This window comes from Salarias fasciatus, chromosome 2 (genome assembly GCF_902148845.1).
Source record: "Salarias fasciatus chromosome 2, fSalaFa1.1, whole genome shotgun sequence".
NCBI classification, from domain to species: domain Eukaryota; kingdom Metazoa; phylum Chordata; class Actinopteri; order Blenniiformes; family Blenniidae; genus Salarias; species Salarias fasciatus.
This window is the reverse complement of record NC_043746.1, coordinates 21,459,750-21,481,694: the sequence shown is the minus strand read 5'-3', so window position 1 is coordinate 21,481,694 and position 21,945 is coordinate 21,459,750. Positions and strand designations below refer to the sequence as shown.

General features: G+C 41.6%; 1 protein-coding gene across 3 annotated transcripts in view; it reads right to left on the bottom strand.

Annotated features, from left to right (window-relative positions):
- The window catches only part of LOC115405525 (5-hydroxytryptamine receptor 4-like), a 170,835-nt gene that overhangs the window by 62,717 nt on the left and 86,173 nt on the right, over positions 1-21,945 (bottom strand). For all 3 annotated transcript variants that reach the window (XM_030115147.1, XM_030115132.1, XM_030115140.1), the window contains exons 3-4: positions 16,513-16,626; positions 2,739-2,939 (exon numbers count right to left, since the gene is read on the bottom strand). In XM_030115147.1, coding sequence (XP_029971007.1) covers positions 2,739-2,939; positions 16,513-16,626 — 315 coding nt within the window. The remainder of the gene's footprint in view (positions 1-2,738; positions 2,940-16,512; positions 16,627-21,945) is intronic.

Here is a 21,945-nt window from a genome sequence, read left to right as displayed (position 1 = left end):
CAGCCACTTGACTGCAGGTTCAATCACCTATATTTTACATGATATTGACTTTTTAAAATGAGGTCTCAAGCAGCACGAACTGGTTCACTTCCATTCATTAGTCTCTATGCAGAGTGAAAATCAATTACGTTCCCCTGAAATTTGCCTGTATTGCATAAACTGGACAAAACACCTCTGGGAAGAACTCACCAGGAAATTGTTACTGTGCTATTTAAAGTTTTTTAACAATTTGCTGCAGTTAATTAATCGTGCGTGTGTCGAGTTTGGATTGATAAATGACCTCCTCGGTCACCTTTAACTGCTGCCTTGTTTTCATTGCTGAGAACATTTAACTGGGGCTGGTGAAGCTTGTTGGAAAATGTGCACAAGATGAGCTTAATGTTTATCGGAAGAAAGACGAGGTGATATTTCATGACTTAGTTATTGGTTCGATTGTTCAAGATATGTCGCATGAAACGCAATACAATTAAAGTGTGAGAAATAAAAATTGATTTAAAAAAATACAAATTTAAGAAAGTGGGCAAAAAGAGAACAATAAGAATAACTAATTACGCTGGTTAAAAAAGTCTGCTTGAAAAATAAGCTCTAATTTTGTCTGCAGTCTGAATCCAACATTGTCTGCATGGAAGACCATTTATCTCACTTTGGCATGAGTAATTCAGCAGAAGCGGAACATAAAAAGCTGCTGTGGCCAGTTGAGTTAATGTAACAAACCCAGTGGTGGTTCTTTCAGGTCTTAAGTTGTTCTTACTGTTGTCTTTGTTGTTCTGGAGTATATCCTCGACAATAAATACATCTAAAGCTGATCTAAAGCTCATCATTGTGTTTTAATTATTCCAGAGTAGTCTTGACCACTCTTGGTCCTGGAGGACCATCACCCTGCATCGCTGAATTCCACAGAAAGACTAATAAACTACCATTAGTGAGCTGGAGCCCGAAAACATGAGCAGGACATTTCACCCTCAAGGCCCCGGAATGAACAGACCTCAAAATAATGTTGATACCATCAGCAAACAAGAGGAATTATATGAGTGCAACACAAAAAACAAACAAAATGAGTTAAAACACTACACTAGAGTCATTTCACATGTATTTTTATGTGAAATTGACAGCATTTTTTAATTCATTTAAAATATTTTCAGGTCAAAAAATTCTAAATATCTTCAGTGACATATCGTGGTGTATCGTGGATGACATCTATTTCAATGTATCGATTATCGCAGAATCGCTGTATCGTGATATTATTATCGTGGGCAAAATATCGTGATAGTATCGTATTGTGAGGTACCTGGTGATTCCCAGCCCTATAGATAACACATTACTCCAAAAGGACACAATGTGCAGAAGAAAGCACCAAGTCAAGGAACAAAACATATGTCTTCATCTGCCGCCCTCCACATGACAACCAGCTACAAAGGTGAAAGATGATGGTGTTTACACATTACTGTGGGGGAAAAAAATCCATAAAAACAATAATAAATGCAGCAGGCAATTAAAGAAAGTCAAGGAGATGGTACAGTTTGTGATATGATTCACAGGAGATGGACGGGATGGGGGCGAATGCACTGATGTGAATCAGTAATGTGTTGTGGCATGTGGAGGCAGCAGAACGTATAGCTGCGTGCAAACCTCCTCCGGTCATTTGCTTTTGCTGAGCTGTGCATGTTTAGTTTACGTTTCCATTTTAAGCCCTGTTTGGTTGAAATATGCTTAATCTGCATTAAGAAATAAGAGATAATGTTTACTCACAAAGAGAGGCTGGTTACTTCTGCATTCAACCACCATGAATAACGATGAAGATCTACTTATTACTCCATGATTAACCATACTGTTTTGGCATCGACATCAGATGATATCAGGATTATACATGTTGTGTTGCTTTAATTGGTGCAATTCACAAATCTGCTGCTTTGTGTAACTAACGCCGTTTATTAAAACGTTGCTGAAGACAAACTTGAAGAACCTCTCGTTTAAAAAAACTGAAACAGCTGTTCCAAGCCGTGGATTGTCAGGCTGAGGTGATGTTTCATCTGCAAGATAAGCCAAGCTGAGACTCTGAATCCTCAACACACTGCAGGTACCAGCGGCTTTAAACACCCCAGACGACTGACTGACAAGCCCCCTTTCTGTCCTCCGGGTAAGGCAAAGATTTACTTTGGCTTGTCGGAGTGAAAACTTTACAACATCTGCATACTAACCTGCCTGTGATCCAAGAAAGAGATTTAAAGAACACCTGCCAAATGGTTTAGTCTCTTGTTAAACAAGTAGAACAAGAATTACTACCAAGAGCACTGACAAATAACACTTTAGACCCCATTTAAAGGATGTATTTAAAAACTCAGAAATGATGGAAACAATGTACTATGTCTTGTTTAGTCCAAATTTTTGTTGAAACATTCATTGTAAAATGATACTGCTCATTGTAATGCATATTAAGTCATTGAAGGTTGGTTAAGGCCTGTTTAGAGAAATAAAAATAGAACAAAAAATGGAAAAATGCAAGTGATTTTAACCATCTTTATGTTGCTTTGTAACATAGAGATTATAAAGTTGTAGTCCTCCACCAGTTATTGTTGGGAGAAAGAAGTCTGTGGAGGCTCATTTGAAAACAGTTTTTTTTTTAGATCCATAACAACAAGAAAGTCTCCTGATTATTCTTGTGTTTGCAGCACGTTAAAAGAAAGAGTGCAGAAAGTCCTCGAAAACACAGCTAAGAACATAGAGGGGTCTGGTCCAACCTGTCCAGGGCGATGCAGCACAGGTGCAGTATGGACGCAGTGGTCAGCAGGACGTCCAGCGACGTCCGCACGAGGCAGAACGTCTCGCCGTAGATCCAGTGCTGCTGGACCAGCTCGATGGCTCCGAACGGCATCACCAGCACCGACACCAGCAGGTCGGCGAACGCCAGAGACACGATGAAGTAGTTGGTCTTGATTTTCCTGATGGAGGTAAAACAAACGGAGGGAGAAGTTGAATTTTTCATGAGACAATAGACTCTTCAATCAATGGCGCTCAACCACATTTTTAGCACCGTTAACCAAGGTAGTTTGATCATGAAATGCGTTTTCACCCGTTTAAATTTGCATCTCTGATATAAAGATCCATGGAAACCAAATAAAGACATCAAAAATGAGATTCTAATAATAAAATTAAAACACAAATGTGCACTTTTCACTATCTTTATTAATGAGCACACGATAGAAGCCTAATGGATATTTCTATTTGGAGGCGAACAGAGAAAATACATTAAAAAAAAAAGTAAAAATGAATGCTTGGATGATGAATAAACACATTTAGAAAACCAGTCCATCACAAATGGACTGTGCTAAATTAATATTTGGCATGTGTAATTAGTTACTGGCATAGCCCTCACATCATTTACATACCATTTTTTAATTACAATAAATGAATACAGTCAAATTTAGGCATCTTATACAAGCCACTCTCAAGAATATCTCTTCATTTCTTTCCCCCTTTTAATGAAAATTAATGAGCAAGTTTCACATGTCCTTAACAGTGGCCACAATCGCATCCCGCTTTCTTGAGGACATTTTAGTCAACTCCATTAAACTTGTCCAAAAAAAAGGACTGACCTTGACATTTAAGAGAATAATGTCCTTTCAACCAGATAGCAGCTGTTTGGAGGTTGGCCTTTTCTCCGAGGTGAGCCGGAATACCGAGTGCAGGAGAGACCTTATCGGAAATACTGCTGCACTGTGCTAACGCGCTCGTGTTAATGCTCCTGCAGCAAAGGATTCAAAACGCTGTGGAAATCCCTGCCAGGAGAAACTTGGCAGTAGTGACAGGAGCATAGTAATTAATTTTGGAAGCACGCACACATGTTTATAATGAATTTAAAGTCTGAAACTCCTTAAGGGGAAGTCTCAGGGGGGAATGTTAACTCCATCATCAAGACAAGTAGGTTTATTTAATAATCAAAGGGAAAGAAGGGCAGACGGCTCGGCCTTTGTCCTCCGAAAAAACAGCAAAGAGGAAGGCAGAAGAAAAAAAAAAGGCGGGATAAAAGATCCAATATGGGATCTATTACTCAGACAAACAATACATTTCAGGAGAGCTGGAGACAAGAACAAAAACAATGAAGTCGGGGAATGATCACAAAACATCCATCTTCCCAATCACCAGTGTGGAAGAAAGATAAAGGAAAAGAGTGTTAAAGGCTGAAAGAAGGAAACACCGGGAGGGCAGATTCATTCAGAAAACAGGTAAAACACTATCAAACCAAATCCCGTCTGATTGCTTTGACTTGCAGCCTGCGGAGTCTTTATACCTGCGCCCGCCGATAAAAGGTGATTCTTTTTCACTGCAGCCGTCTCAGGCAAGGGTCGTGCTATTCCCACAAAGTACAGCTGAGATAAAACAAAGCAGCTTCAAAATGAAATGCAGCTGGAGACACGCTGCACTTCCTGCCAGCTGCAGCGGGACGTGTGGCGATGAGCAACTCTGAATGAGAAGAAGCTATTCTTAGAAGTTCTCTCATTATTCATTTTTTATTACCCGGTATGTCTGGTATTTCAGTGTCATTGTGTTTGTGCTTTTTCATTGGAGGACAGGTGAGAGAACCCAAAACATCATTTTGCTATCTACAGTACATACACCGACTGTCCCTTGAGGGACTAATTAAAAAAAAAAAGCTAATCGATAATTGATCAATACTTTGAGCATTTGTGCACGAAAAGAGAAGTTTTGAATAGAAATTGTTTTATCTGCATATGATCCATCAATTTAACCAATACAGGACACTGCATATCGGTGGTTTGGAGGAGTCTTGGTGTCATTTTGGTAGTTGAATCATTTTCCTCTGCACTTCTTTTTGGCTGTTTACAAGACAATGTTTTCAAGAGAAAAAAAACAAAACCTCCATGGTGTGTTGGGTGCTTGGAGCCACTGAAAATGCTATTCACTATACTATTTGAAAATGGCTTCTGAACTGGGGGGAAAGTCAGCAACTTTTCTGAAGCGCTGCTCCTGAGCATGAGCACCGCGGCTGCAGTAAGTTTAATGTTCATAGTGTGTTGTTTTGTTCATGTTCATTTGGTTTCAATAACAATGTTGCTGTGCAAACGCAAACTCCCCTGAAACGAAGATGCAATATCAGTGCTGTTTCATTTAAAGCACTGCTGTGTAAACGTGGCCTTGGACGTTAATCGCAGCAGTCGGACTACAATTGTAATGTGATCGTCTGAGGCTCTCTGTGGTAACACAACACTGAAAATGTACCGCTTAGTCTGGAACAGACAAAAAAGATGCAGACTATGTGAATCCAGGATGTAGATTTGACACATTTGATGAGGGAAGTTTCAACTTAAACTGCCCTTTTCAGTGCTAATTAAAAATTTGGTCTGAGTATGTCTGAGCAGACGTTGCTGAGTGTTTTGGTTTGACAGAATGCAAATTACTTGGAGAACTGTACTTTCACTCTGGGACAAGATGCTGGGTGTGGAAGTGTATTTAGAGTCAAGCACGTCAACTTCAGGTCAACATAGTAAAATAAATACACTTTTTCATGTGACTAAATTTGTAAGTGAACTTGTCCCGATGCAGAGGCATACACAGTGTATATCTACAGATCCTCTGTGTTTTCACTGGTTTTGTATGGATCAATCGTGGCCACAGTCTTTTAATGGGAATGTCGGTACATAAAAAATCCAAGTTCAGAAGTTTTTTTTTTTTTTTACCGTTATCTATATAAATGCTTGATGACTGTCTTCCACAGACCAAAATCTGTCAATAGCTTCAGTGTATAATTATTGCTAAAGCCACAAAATGTAAATTATTGAGCAAACCACAACATGACAGATCAGCATATTGATTAGCTCAGAAACTGAGATGACCATTCAGATTCATTTCAGGATGCTGTATTTCTCTGAATAATAACCCCCTTTTTCTGGACTTATGTCGCATCAGGCACACACACACTAGTCAGGACCGAAAATTGAAAAAGCCCCTTAGAAAACAACATGGTAGGCATTTTTGAGGAAAAGCATTTTAAGCATCGTTTTTACATGATTTTTTAGTGCTGAATCCATTTCTGCCGGTTGCCCAGCTGTAAAAGTTACTGTTTAGTCATAATTATTGATTAATTAGTATAATTAATATATTAATCGCCCAAAGTTAGAAATTGCTATTAATTTCCTATTTGTTAATATTATACATATGATTGCTTGGTATCATTGTAAAGAGGACCTTCTAGCCTTTAATTTAAGCCCATATTTGCATTTTTTTTGACAAACACAGGGGTCACATGAGCTCTTTAAACTATAAATTACACACATTTTCCCACAATTTTCACATAAACTATATAGTTTATTTTATCCCTGTGGGATCAAGGGATATCACGGACCCAGAAGCCAACAATCTCAATACTAAATACAGGAAATGTATGATATTTCTTTGTGAGAGGCTATTGTGAGCCTTAAAATAGCAGTAACCGGCTCAGGCCCATTCACCTCCATTCATTCTTTGCACCAGTATTATGTAAACAAAAAAACCCACACCAATTGTTTAGATGTAATGATATTATTACTAATATTAATGCAATGACAATCAAAGGCCAAGTAGACATTTTCCATCCTTGTAATCAGTAAAATTCACTGAAGATGGCAACTAATTACAAATATAAATAGTAATGATTAAATCAAAACGGCATTACAGGTTCTTTGTGATCATATTTTTTTTCCTTCAGTGCATTACATATTCATGCAAGCGTCACTTGACTTTCGGCACTGACAGGATGCAGTGCATGGGTTTGGCTTACAGCCGCGCCGGGCCGTCTTCCATCCAGTTGTGCAGCCACAGGTCACTAGCTCCTCACAGCATCTGGAACTGCAGGCAACGACATGAGTTCAGGAACAAGCACGTTGTTCTCCATCTTCCATCCCATATTTTCAGGGGGTGGCAGCACCGGGTACTGCAGGTGGGCCTGCCGCCAAGCCAAAGTCTGGAAGTGAACATGATGGATGTGAAATTTCAGAGCGTCTCTGGTGGGTGGGTCTCTCTGTGGTCATGCCTTTAACAAACAGGCCCAAACGGACTTCACTGATGTTGTTTGTGTTGTTTACACCGTATAATTTACAGAAAAACATTTCTGCATCCATGACGGTGGAGTCAATAAGCTCAGGACCTTCACCAAGCCCCTTGAGTAGATGGCTTTGCTGTCTAAATACATTCCAGCAGGTCTTCTTCGTGTGTCCTGAAATGTATGATGTCGAGTCACTCCCACTGAGTCCATGGAAACCTGGAAGTGGCTCAAGAACCTCTTCATCCATCTGCAGCTTTTCTACAACTGCACGGATGGGATGTACTTTCTGTCCTTTGCTGTCCCTGCTTTCATCCAGATTTGTTGGCATGGCATTCTGTGGAAGTAGGCGATCAGCAGAATCAAGACATCGGTGTCTCTCTCACAGTTGGAGTTGAACTTCTCAGCATTGGGGTTGGAGTTTTTCCACATCTGTTATAGACAGTTCCTTTATACGATCAGTTGCTGGAGGGTTGTCTCTATCACAAAGTTAGTCTCGTGCCTGTGCAGCACCTTTTATTGTGTCAAACCTCTGCTGTCCTCCTTTTGATAACTTTTCATTTTTTGTCTCCTGACAGATGAGACATTCTTCTAGAGCTAGAGAGTGGCCAGTCTCCTTCAGAGTGCCAGCAGCTCCATGATCACCCTGAAACAGAAACTATACTGCTTATTTAGCCAGCTTGTTAATGTCTTCTTCTTCTTAGTGCTCCAGGAGGGTCAGGGTATCCCGTCCCGGTGCGTTGAGCCGACCAGATGAACCAGATTTTTCCAGTGCTGGCGGTCTTGTTCCAGCTGCTCTGCATCCGCCACAGCAACTCCGTGTTGTTGGAGGTCGCCCGCAACGACGTCGAGCCATCGGGTGCGGGGTTTCCCTTGTGGTCGTCTCCAGCCTGCGGCCTCTGGGTCAAACTGGAGAAAGGCTCGTGTCGGATGTTCTGGGAGTACACGAAGGTCCACGGCCCAGCCAGCGGGCGCGGCGTTGTGCGACCAAGGAAGATGCTCGGGGCTGGCCTGTGCGGGCTCGAAGCAGAAACTCGCTGGGGCCTCCTGATGTTCTCCATGGTTCTCAGAGCCCTGCTATCAAAGCCATCGATTCTGAGGCCAGACTGTCGTTCTGAGGCCACGTTTCTGAGCCATACAGCAGGATGGAGAGGACAGCTAATTTGTAAATCCGGAGCTTCGTTGTGCGTGAGATGGTCTGGTGCCGCCAGAGTGGTTTCCAGAGGGACTGCAGAGCAGGTGCTGCCAGAGCTCGTCTGCGGTCAGTCTCTGGTTGTAGATCCCCGCTGTCGGTCACCATGGACCCCAGGTACACAAAGTTCTTGACAGGCTCTACAATGTTGCTCCCAATTTGCATGGGAGGTGAATTCACCTCGCTAGCTATCTTTAATCAATGGAATTCACTGATTTCAAGTAACTTAATTGATTTACATAAACACATTCATCAAATAAAAAACAAGTGTTAGTTACCTACGATGGATACCAACAAAGTAATGAAAGCTGTCAGCATGCATGTTGGCCTCTTGTCTGCAATAACTCCCTAGTCGGGTTCCAGGCTCACAGTAATCCCCCAGATTGTAATAATATGGTGATGTTATACATTTTCTGAAACTCCATTGGCAAGTCAGTATTTCAGTATCTGTTTTGTGTGTCTCTGGTATTCCTCGGTACCACAGGGCTAAAACTAAGAAAATAATTTAGGCGGAATTTGTGAAAACAAATATGTTCTTTGTGGTTTGAGGAGCTTGAGTGACCAGCATGTGTGCCAGGAAGGTTGATAATTGGATTTAAATGAAAGCTAAAAATGTCCTCTTTAAAATAACACCAAACACAACATTATTGAACATTGGGAAGTGCCCTAACTATGAGCCTAAGCCAGGATAGGCAACAGTGTCTAACACCCAAATTACCATGGAAGGGGGATAACTTGGAGGAGGAAATATAGAAAATCAGGGGCCTTATTTGAAGAGCAACCGGTGGATTCTTGTTTGGGACACCTTGAACTTTCAAAAAATGCTGGTTGCCCACTTTTCCTCAAAAATGCCTACAGGGTCACATGATTCTGAATTTACAGCCCAGTCTACACAGGTTAATTTAACAATCATCATGTGTTGAACTGTAAATAAACTACATTTTAAGGGAGCATGGCACACACACACACACACACAATTTTAAATACACACTTCTTGTGCAGCTTGGTGTGTGACAAAGACCAGAACAGCAGACCTAAAATGACAGGATGCCGCTCTGTCTGCCACCAGTCAAGTACTTCACAAGAGGCTTGAAGTTGAAACCATTTTTTTTATGAAATAATGAGAGTAACCAATCATTTACTGAGCTGTCTGTGTGCAAAACACCGGCTGGAGTTCAGCAACCTCTTCTAATACTTCTCATATCTGACCTTGTTCTTATTCATAGAATAATCACAGAAACAGAAAAGTTTGTCAGTCAGTCGGCCCGTTCGCCACCCTCTCTGCACGGCGGACTGACTGCGGTTTAAAAATAGCCCCAGGAAGAGTGAGGGTTCTCCATCTGCCTGTCCCTAAACCCAAACACTCCCTTTAAACAGGCGGTTAGTGCTGGAACCAGCCGGCTGTCTGCGCCGGCCTGCACGCACCATGTACTAAATCCTGTCGGACACACATGTGAAACACTAACGGCAGAATACTCCGCACACACACACATACACACACACTGTAGATTAGGGAGCAACTGTTCATACAGAACGCTCACCCCCGTGCTGTATTCAGTACAGTAACAGTGTGGCACAGTCGTGCTTGGCTGTAATTCAGGACAGTTTAGAGACCATTAGCGAGCGCTGAGGGGGCGGCGTTGTGTTTAGTTCGGGTGACATATCGTGTTTAGCTTTAAGTGCTATAAATAAATAAACCTTATTAGAAAGGACTGTGTTACTGTGAGAACGGTATAATTGATAGATGTGTGTGCATCAGATGAGTAATATAATAATGAGTTGATCAGGACATTTATTTTTAATAAAGGATAACAATCTCAATCGCGATGTTGATCTTAATGTGGCGTCATATTTTTACCACCTTGATATTCGGGTGTTTTTCAGTTTGTGAAAAAAGACCACTGGGTGGGCAACAGCAAAACAACTTCAGTGCTCAAAAAAAAAAAAAAAAAAAAAAAAAAAAAAGAATAAAAAGGAATCTATGAAACCAGCTAGTTTGTTGTGGCGAATTGTTGCCTGAGGCACCAAATTTCTCTGCAACAGTTACATGAACAGAATTTAATGGCCTTTTAATTCAGAATCTATTCAGTTCCTCTAAAGCTACTTTGTTATGATTTCTGTGTGTGTGTGTGTGTGTGCTTGTGAAAACTGCCTTCCTGAAATTATTCATTGGGAAAATAAATCCTAAATGATCCTCAGTTGGACCACCTCAATTGTTACACCACAATTACCAAACTACTGTGAAATTAAATATGCGTGCATCTATTCATCTGCCTTGTTGGAGAGAAGCTAGTTCAAGTGATTTGAGCATCTGATTGCCTAATAGTCAGCTCCCATTGGCAGTCTACGTCAAACTAGGAGAGAAATTATCTGTGTTGTCTGGTCAGGGAAGAGGCAGCAGAGCTGCAGGAATTTGTGGGGAACAAGGTCGTCACGACTTCCTGGCTTTCCGTACCGCCACTCCACCTGGACTCAGCTGGAGAAAAGATGGATTCATGGACAAACATCTTCTCCCAACTTTGAGTTATTGGAGCTAAAGCAGGTCGCCAGTCCATTACAGGGCAAACACAAAGTGAGAGGCACACACGCACGCACGCACACACGCACGCACACACCTCTGGGCAATCCCAGAGTCTCTAATTAACTTCAAACGGATGTTTTGGTCTTTTTGAGGACAGAGAAGCATCCTGTGAAAATCCATGCAAGCAGGTTTTGTGCAGTTTCCTTCTGAAAAATAACTACAGAGGAAGGGTGAGTCGTGATATTCAATAATTGATAAAACGTACTCTGCAACACTCTCCCAGTCACGGTTGAAAAAAAATATTATACAACATTATTGACAAGGCTTTTGTTATTGTTTTATGTGCTTTACTGCATCCAGAATGACCAATGCTACTATGTGTCTGGTCACTGTCACTCTGGCCTTACTCAGAACCTCTTAATTTATTTTAAATCCGCAATAAATCAATCCACATTCTATTTGTATCCAATGGGTCTGCTGAGCCAGCCTAAACTAACTAACAATATTTCAAGAGAGACTTAAGATAAATAATTATAAGGGTTTAACTAATTAAAAGATGCCAAATTTGGTTCAGTATTTTCACTAAAGTCAATACAAAAAAGCAACAAATATGCAAATTATATGTCACGTATAATTTGTTAGAAAGTTTTTTTTTTAAAAAATGCCTAATTTGCTTTAGGCAACAGTTTCCAATTTCCTCTTTAATCCTAAATGAGCCACAATAATGTATCATTTAAACAAAAGTCATTTGTTCAGTAATCCTCATCAAACAGTTTTGAAGAAATAAGGAAGCCACATGACCTACATGGCCACTCGACTGGTCAACTGAATATTAACTCTTAGTAGCTCATATCCAGTGTTTATTTATTTTATTGTATTTATTCATTTATTTGATTGAGACAGTGCATGTTGATGAACATACATTAAAAAAACATGAATGTAAACATGCCAGATTATAGCCGAGGGCTAATTTCCATCTGTTGTCTGTTGTTGCTGCAGCAGCTGGGAAAACAGACCCAGGAAGAAGCTCGGGGAGATTCCTGCATACATGTGAAAAGAAACGATCTGAAAACATACATTTTCAAACAACCATAAACAAAAAAGGTCCTGGCATGAAAAGTCACCAGGATGGTGTGTGTAGAGCTGTTTAACATCCAGTATAAACAGCACGCTGACTGTGTGTGACTTGTTCACACACTTGACATGACACATTGAGGGAAACAGGAGGTGGTTGGTAACAGTGGTTGTGTTTGTGTGCTGGTTATTGATGAGTGGTTTAGCACCCTCTCAATCTCCTCTGTGTGTGTGTGTGTGTGTGTGTGTGTGTGTGTGTGTGTGTGTGTGTGTGTGTGTGTGTGTGTGTGTGTGTGTGTGTGTGTGTGTGTGTGTCTGTGTGTGTGTGTGTGTGTGTGTAGTGTGAAATGCCTCTGAATTGTCAAGTAGCTTCTCCTCAGGATGGACTCACTTGCTGTCTGTTTTCTGACCTGGCAGGGGGCCACCGAGGCTTTAACCCAGTCTGCCACTGTCATGTCATTTTATAGGGCTCTTAACGCTAACAGGCAACCTGCTGGGGCGCTGATCTGATCTCCAACAGCACACATAAAGCCTCACAGGTTAGCATTTGCGCGTCATATTCGGATTTGCTTCCAGTAAATGTTTACTTCTCTATTTTTTCCACTGAGCACAAACACATTTAGATCATCACAGCATTTCTACTGCTCCTTCACCAGTCTGCCAGAAACAATACGATTACAAAAGTCCCCAGATGTGCACACAAGTAAGTCACGACTCATTGAAATGGGAATTAACAGATACAGAAGATAAAGATAACTTTTATGTGTGTTGTTGCTCTGAAAGTAGATAATTATCATTCAGAAACCAGAATAGCCTGATCTGAAGATAAATCCTCATGAAAATGTTCCACAGGTCGGCCATAATACCTGCTCAATATTGTTCCCCATCTGCAATAAACGGAGATCTCAATGTATTCTGGCTCCTTCGCCGCACTCATGCATCAATCAGCCTTGTACGTTTATGCCCCTGTGACCAGGCGATTCCTCTGTTTTTCTGTGATACAGAAGAATAAACTCCAGCAGGAGCTGCAGGAGTCCAGCTGGTCCAGTCATCGTCAAGCAGCTCAGATCCTCCTTCACTTTGTTGCTTCTAATACATCAACTGTAGAACAAAATGCTTGCATGGTAACTGGGAAGCGACCATGTTATGTTTCAGTTTCTTCCAGAATTTGAAATGTAAATTGATGAGTTTAATATCTGCACTGATTCTAAACGTAACGTTTCATTTAGTTTGCATATAATTAGGACTGCAGAGTATATATCACAATCTGTTGTTGAATAATCCATAGAAATTGTGTGATTAGGTACTTTATTAAAATTGCTGAAACAACGACTTGGATTTTAGTTAAAGGTCTGTACTGATCCCACTTCACAAATCTTAATATTCAAAGTACAGGTCATACATATTGCACAGCCCTTCATTTCCATTAAATAGTGCTCCGAGTGTGTAGTAGGAATGAAACGGTTCTCAGTAAAATATTGAACCATTCGATTCGCCCTTCATGCTTCAAGGCGTTCTTCTGGACGGTGGTTTTATTGCGATCAGCCTAAAGCACAGCTGGGTAATAATCCTGCTGTCCAATCAGCATGTTGGTGTACCACACCTGTGAGCTGCAAAGAGTGAGTCTTCACTAACAGATTTAGATTTATTTTTAATATTAGTGAGAAATAAGACTTTACTACACAGGAAAAGTCTTAGATCTTTGAGTTCAGCTCATTACAAATGGGAGCAAAAACTAAAAGTTTTGCATTGATATTTTGTTCAGCGTGTGTAAGCATTATCTTGGCACTCTCAAATGGATATTTTCATTTATTTCTAAGACTTAAGTGCCACATTGAAATCCTTTTGAAGAAGTCTGAGACTGAAAGCAGATTTTCTCTGCAGGAACAAATCTGGCCTCGCTCTGAATGCCAGGAATCGGCTTGTAGCTGCCACTTTCTCACCAGCTATTGATTACTGCGACGGTGTTTACATGGGAGCCTTTGCCAACTGTCTGATGCTGCATGCTGTCGCTCATCGAGCCCGGAGCGGAGCGTCGTAACTGGCTGTGAACGCCGCACCCGCCTGTGCACCCTGGATTCTCCGATCAACTCTGACCATCATCATCCACACGAAGACGTCTAAATCGGTATCAGGCAACTTTTGTGCATCGCGCCATTCATGCACAAGCCAATTCAAAGTGCAAGAAAATACAAAATAATTGAAAGGATTACTGGTATTTGGCGTTCCAGACCACCCTTAAGTATTACGTCCTCCCATCTCAGGACCCACACATTATTCTGGTTACCTCCGTCAACAACGGACTCGCTCAACACATCATAACATAGAAATAATGGATTTCAACATGAGCAGAGGAAGCGCTTCACTGCATCGCTTCAAAGATTAATCCGCTTTTAATTTCAAGGAGCAATTTTCAATTCAGTCACTGGTCCAAATGTGAGTTAAAGGGATTAAAAACTGGACAAAACAGGAGAGCAAAAAAAGGTAAGAGCTTTGTCAGATGGTCAGTTAGTGCTTCAAAGCCCGTGTTACCTGCAGATACACATCTTAGAAAGCAAAGACTTTTCCTCTGGTTCTCCTTTACAACACTATTTTAACGTGATGGAATCAGTGTGATTCCAATTCCAACATTTTAAATGATCATTAAGGAAATGGAAAGATGTTAAGTTTTTATAAGGTTTTCAGTCATTTCAAATGCTACACTTTAGCAGTATTTCTCTGCTGTAACAATCTTATTGAAGCTCTACGTCCGTCTAAAACTAACTGTTGTTATACTGTACAGTTTCAGTCTTGAGAATGAAACCTCTTGTCTTAACAGGACTACCTGTATAAATAAAGCTGAATAATAAAATAAGGATGACACTCACTGGCACGTGGCAGGATGAAGGCATAAAGATGGTCGATCGTGTGATTACGTGCATTACAACTGGAGGAACGTCACGTCAAGAGGAGTGCAGCTTCATGTGTGCAGGGTTTACTTTTTTTGTACTATGAATAGACAGACACTCAAGGGAAATCCATACAAAGTGGAAGTGTTTCTGTGTGTGTGTGTGTGTGTGTGTGTGTGTGTGTTTCCCCGTGGACTGCAGGACAATGACGCAGGGAGAAACTAAGATGGTGTGTCATTGCTCTCCCTCCTCGGGGAGGAGGAGCATCGCAGCAGCGGTGACTTTGTCGCTTATCGCTGCTCTTAAATACAAAACAGCACATGCACACTCACACCCAGCATATTAGCGGTGGGAAATCAGGCCCTGAACTCATATCACAACTGTTTTGACAAAATACTTTTGATGAAGTGACTAAAAGCAAGGAACAACAGACAATTACTTGTTTATCTTCCTGAAGTATTTATTCTTTCTAAAATGTCGTGTTGTTTTTATCAAAGCAAATACACCACGGCGACAATATGTGCATAGCACTGCATCCATGATATTCTCATGCGGCAACTGATGAGACGGTGTTGTGATCGGTGTATTGTGGCGCTTTTACATGTGTTGTATTGGTGTTGAGCTGTTGAGACTGTGGCTGCAGGAACTATGCCTCGGCCACAGAGACGCACCTACACCTCAGGGCAATGGTCACAAGATGATAAAATAAATGTGTTTATGGACACCACATTACATGATGTGAAGGATTACCTATATCAATTGTATCTAATAAGTTATTAACTTGAGCCAAACATTATCAAACATCATATTCCCTTTGGCCTTCTTGAATTTTCTAGCAAAGTTCGCCATAACTGATACACATCTGCCTTCGTGGACATCGAGGCACATACTTCACTGTGTGCAAAGGTCACAGCAAGCCTTCAGGTGTCAGGAGACGGAAGGAGACAAAGAGAGAAAGAGAGCGACTATCAGGGAGACAGTGAGGGAGAGAACGAGAGGCGAAGGAAAAGACAAGGCGGAAAAGACAGGAGGAGGAGGAGGAGGAGGAGGAGGAGGAGGAGGAGGAGGCTGGACGGGAATAAAAAAACTGCATCATTGCAGTGACAGCGTCTCCCACATGACCGGGCATCCTCACGATGACCTGACAGCTATGCCAGTGTCACTACCGCCTCCCATTCACTGCTGCAGCTCCTCATCCGATCCACCACTGCAGATAGCATCAGGGTTTTTTTCCAGTTCAACACCAATTCATACACTTTACAGTCCTGTGTCGTATTCCACTCAGACCCACTGGGAAAACTGTTCACTTTTTTGGATTGTTGTATCTAAATTAAGCACTTTAATTGGGCAAAATGTGTTTTTATTAGACACTGGGTTCTAATAAAGTTGTTTCTGATATACAATTCTACAAAAAGACTCACTGAAGTATCAGTACTTTTTGTATGTGCGTGGTTTCATTATTAGTAATTTTTAGGGAGATTCAAGCGTGCATTTAATAAAAATTGCAGAATGATGATAATCCTCACGAGCACAAGCAAACTGGAGACGCAAAACTGTTGCATGAAACAAAAGAAAAAAAATGGGGAAACCGTGACCTGAAACTGACCCTATTATTCAAACAAAGGAAGAATATAATTACCTTCAAATTACTGCATATTCATTAAATCTTACCCAGACTGAGAATCATTAACTAAAAGATTCTATTTTCTCACATATTTGATAACTGACTTTAACTGTGTTTTGTACCGTGCATGAACACTACATGAGACACGCGCAGATAAAGAAGTTGAGCGCCTCCAACCTGAGTTGTCTGTCCTTGCAGACAGCCACCATGACCAGCAGGTTTCCCAGGATGCTCATCAACATGACCAGAGACAGGAAGCAGATCAGAGCCATCCGCTTTGGCATGCTGTCACTACGGAGACAAAGAAAGACAGAGCAGAGTGAGATCAGAGCAGACCTGCAGAGGGATGGTTAACCGGTGACTCTAAACTTCAGTGTTCTAGCCAGCATTAAAAGCCGATGCTGGTTTTCAATCTTCAAATCCTCATTGGCGCTTCAGAACTGCTTCAGCTTTCTTGACCATTTACAGGCAGATTTGAAAAATATCCACCAGCTCGATGACGACGCTGAACAGAGTCCTACTTCTGATTCACATGGTGCAACACATGTCGAGCACATTCTTTTCGTGGTGGCTGCAGCTACACTTCGCATGTCCACAACCTGCTGACCTTGCTCTCACGCCTACAGCAACACAGGAAGGCTTTTCTCTTACTTGCTGCCACTGCTGTTCATGTACACGAGAGTGAAATGTCCACCTCCGCCTATCGGCCCAACGGGCCGTCAGCCACAGGATGGAAGTGAAAACGTTAACAAAGCAAAGTGACTAGATTTGTTCCACTTAAAGACCCGACAAATACAGCCTAATTAAAATGCATTTCCAGACTTAATAATCCGTTATGATGAACTCCTCAGTGTATTTTGTGCAACACTTCAACGTTCCAGTACTCAATATTCCAGATTCATGAAGGAAAAACAGATATGTTTTATCGTGCACGCCTGTCAGACGCAATCCTTAGTAGTTCAACCTCCACTCGTGTGTGCATAATGTCAAGTTTGAGTGTGTTTTTACTTTGGGAAACTTTGAGTGGATCAGACCTTGAGCTTTTAGAAGTTTCTGCGTTTTGAGGCTGCTGTCATCCAAAGTGACACACAGCGAGCCGGTCATTTCCCAAGGATACTTTCAATGGAGATCCTTATCAAGGAGTCAACGGCATCTTTTTGGCAAACAGAAACATGAAGAGGTAATTTTTCTTCAGGCTCAGGCTGGGAAGACTCAAGAAGGGCAGCTGGGCATTGCTTATTCATAATCCACGGAGGGAGTAATATGATATATTTTACAGCACGAAGCTGCAACCGTTGCACTTTCACTCCTATACATAACCTTGGCGTGGCTTCAAGAAACTGTCTGAAGGTACTGCAAAGTAGCCGGCGTGAATCAAAGGCTCTCAGCGTGAGTTGTGTTGCTTTGGGAGTGCTCCGAAAATTACTTGTCTAATCTCAGATTTGTTTGACATTGGTAATGCATTATAGTAATCCTCCCGAGGTCTGCGGCCCCCTTGCACTTTGAAGGCTTGACAGGAGCGAGGGGGAGGTGGGGGGGGTCAGAGCGCCACACAAGTACCATTGAAGAAAGAGAGGGAGAGAGAGAGAGAGAGAGAGAGAGAGAGAGAGAGAGAGAGAGAGAGAGAGAGAGAGAGAGAACTGCTCCTCAAGAAGAAGAGACAAGAGTAAAAGTTTAAAGACAAATCCATTCATGGAATTTATGCCTCATCCTCACTCACTGTAATGTGGTAATTCAGAGATTTATGTTGGATTCAGGCAGCATGCCTTGTCCCTGCCTGCCAAATGATTCAACTCCCGGTGTCTGAGGTTCAAAGACGGAGTGATAGTGTGCAAATGCGTCTTGTTCTTTGATCAGTGGTGCCAACGCACTAATCAGTTCAAATGGGAACACCGACGGCTTCTCGACCAAAGCATCATTACCAAGAAAACAGCAAAAAGGAAAAAAAAAAAAAAAGAAAAAGAAGGCCTCACAGTAATGCAGCGCTAATTTTCTTTCATCTTAAATTTGTCTGCAAGACAGTCCAACCTCTTCCCTAAATGAGACACTGGCATGCCTGTTACTGTAGAAGAAACCACCTTTTAACACAGCTGCGGGTTTGACACGCGGCATACAAATGTCCTCTTTCATTCCAAAGCGCCGGCTAATTTTGGGTTTGACAATGAATTAATCAGATGCAGAGGCTGGAGCTTTCTCTCCGAGCCCTCAAAACACACGCTCGCTGAGCATTAGTCGGGCTGTCAGCTTTCAGATTATATGCTGCCGACATCGATCTCCTAAATTTAAAGGAACAATTAAGCTCAGCTGTCCAGTGTGAAAGATTTTGTCTGATTTGTTAAGCTTTTAGATCTTACTCAGCAGGGGCGGCAGCACCGCTCTCCTGGAATAACGCCACACAATGCGGTCCTCCACTGAGCTCTGAGGCTTTTCTTGATAACCTGCACACAAAGATTTTGCAGACCTACAACATCACAGCAATATCAGTGCCTGCCCAAACCTTTAGGAATCCTGAATTTTGCTACTTACAAATGAAAACATATCAATACGTTGATATTACATCCAATTTTTGTCCAAAGTGGCATAATATATTAGTAATTACAATAGTAATCCAGCTTCACCATCTGTCCATGTGAATGTCTGCGTACTCGCCATTGCTAATGTTTATAGCCTATTTTTCTCTGTGCATGTGTGTATGGGATTTTATCACAAAAACCACCAACAGTGCCAGCTCATGTCCTGGTGTGTTAAATACATTTCTCTGCTGTTTCTGGGTGGACATACATCAGTCTCACAATGTTGCCGTGGAAACAAGAAACTATTCTGAATTCAAAGCGGCGCGCATTCATCAGCTGAAACATTGTCACTTAAACAGTGATGAGGCTGAGGTTAAGTTCAGCGTTCACTCTGCGACTAATATATTTAAAGCGATACTTCAACATTTTGGCAAATTGGCCCATTTAGGGCAATTCCCTAGTCATTTAGAACAGCCTACTTACTTTTTTTGTGAGGGTGATCTGTTGTTTATTCAGCGGTGGGTCTGAGGAGAGCTTCATGGTGGACATAATGGAAGTGGACGGTACATTTGCTTCCCTCGTCAAACTCATCAAATACACAATCCAACAACCCCAAAACACTTTGGTGGACACGTTATAATCCGCACATTCACTACGCTGTGGAACACCAACAAATAATATTGTAGCATTACGACACTGAAGCAAATACTGGGAACTACTTTTTCTTTTGAGATCACTACGCCCAGACGCCATGTTTAGTAAGTAGTTCCGTCTCAGCAATCTCCGCAAAAAACACTCAATCTCGTAATTTTGCATTAATATTCCACAGCGAAGTGAATGTGCGGATTATAACGTGTCCACCAAACTGTTTTGGGGTTGTTGGATTGTGTACGCCGTGAAGCTCTCCTCAGACCCACTGCTGAATAAACAACAGATCACCCTCACAAAAAAAGTAAGTAGGCTGTTCTAAATGACTAGGGAATTGCCCTAAATGGGCCAATTTGCCAAAATGTTGAAGTATTGCTTTAAATGATTAGGATGGTTTACCGGTACTAAGCAGATGATCAGAGGGGATGTAGCTTCTTCCATTCTCTGCCGTTAAACAAGTTAACGCACTGTCAGTTTTGAAACTATTAAAACACGTGATCAGATCGGGACATCCCTAATTAAAACCCATTTTCATGCTTTAGCTTTGTTGTACTTGTTTAAATTAAATAATTCAATAACTAAAATGACGAGTGACTTTCAGTCAACGTTTCTGAAACTGAACACCCATTGATGCCAGACCACTTCTGTATAGAGATTGCATGTTCTCCCTGTGCTTGAAGCCAGTGAGTACTCAAGCTTCTGCACGCAATCCGAAGCCGTGTGTGTGTTGTCAGTGTCCGACTTGTGGAGCCTTTACAAAAGAACAGCACTCGACTCACCTTGCTACATTAACCACTGAGCTTATATTGTATTAATATATCAATATTTCCTGGTTTTGGGATTCTGTTCCCCTTTAAGATTCTGTTCTCTTGTTCATCCACTGACCCCTCAGTAAAACTTGCTTGCTCCCGCTACCTGTGGGTCTGCACATCAAAGCGGCGCCACCTTAAAGAGACACACCATAACTGGCTTGAAGCATCAACTGTTACCTTAGAAGCCTGTCACTGTGTGATGCCCTGATCTCTATAAAAATCCCATTAAACTGTGGAGGTAACACATCTAGTCGCTAAAGCCCTGCTGCGCTCACCACTGCTCTGGGATTACATGGAGCTTAAAAGGTTAAACGTCAACTTTATGACATATCAAGTCTTTCAGGACCGAGCGCAGCCATTTCTTCTCAGCACAAGGTTTGTAAGAGCTATAAAATTTAATCACAGAACAGTTTCATTTAAAGTAAACCCAGTGTCTGACTGGCAAAATGCACCGAGACATTTTCATTGCTTTTTTTATTTTTACACCACCTCGTCTGTCACAAATTGATGTTCCAGATGTAAGAAAGCGTCTCCTTGGAATGATGTACCGCTGAACCTGAACCCTTTATATTTCTGCGCCAATCTGAAAGACACACAGCTTCCAAACACACAGACAAGTCAGAGGAAGCAGTTAAATCAAACATGAATGTTGTTACCCTGCTGACATCAGATACACGTGAACTTTGACCCACAGCTAAGCTGAACTTCTGGTGGGTAATCAGCAAGCAGCTGCCTCAATTAGGCATTTGCAGACGGATGGAGGGGGCCGGGGGGGGGGGGGATACCCGCACCGGAGGAGACGTCTGGAAGTTTCAATCAAAAAGACATAATACAGGTTCTGGAACACTTTCCAATTCCTTTAAAGATATAACCTTCAAGGCTTGGGGGTCATGTGGAATTAAATCCTCAAAAAACAAGCATGAAAAAGTTTTGAAAAGACTTTCACAGTTCTCTCAGGTAGTGGAAAAAAAAAATAGCAATTCAATCATCTCGTGTGCCTTAAAATGCCCTCGCCATCAAGACCCTCACAGCCATTCAGGGCCATTTCTTCACCCTATTGAAAGTGTGCAGTATCATGTGGCTGCACTAAACGAGGCCTCCTCAGTGCCGCTGATTGGCTCTAAAAAGCAGAAAGTATTTTCTGCTGGGTGACTGACGGCCTCGGTAGTCCAGACCAAAGTCATGAGAGAGTGGAGGACGCTTCATAGATGCAGGAAATTTTCCATCAAGTTACCAGAAAGATTTATCAGGAACTGCTGCGTCAACACGAAGACAGTTGATGATATAGAAAACGTCCGAACTGAGGAGAAATAAACAATAACGGTGAATTCATGAGTAAATAGGAAGTGGAAATGTTTCAATTTATGGAAAAATATGAAAATTACCTGATAGAACATCCAAAATAGGAGGGTTCAAATATCTGACAAGATGTTCCAAAACATCCAGTCCTACCTATAAAATGGTGCAATTATTTAAATGCTCCTGACACAACTCCAGCTAACCAAATACAAAAATCTATGAATTTAAATCCCCGTTATGGCCAATTCAATGGCGTAGGGCACTGGAGGAAAATGTAACTGACTACATGCAAAACACATCACAGAGAGACACAATCACACTCACAACGACAGGAAGTT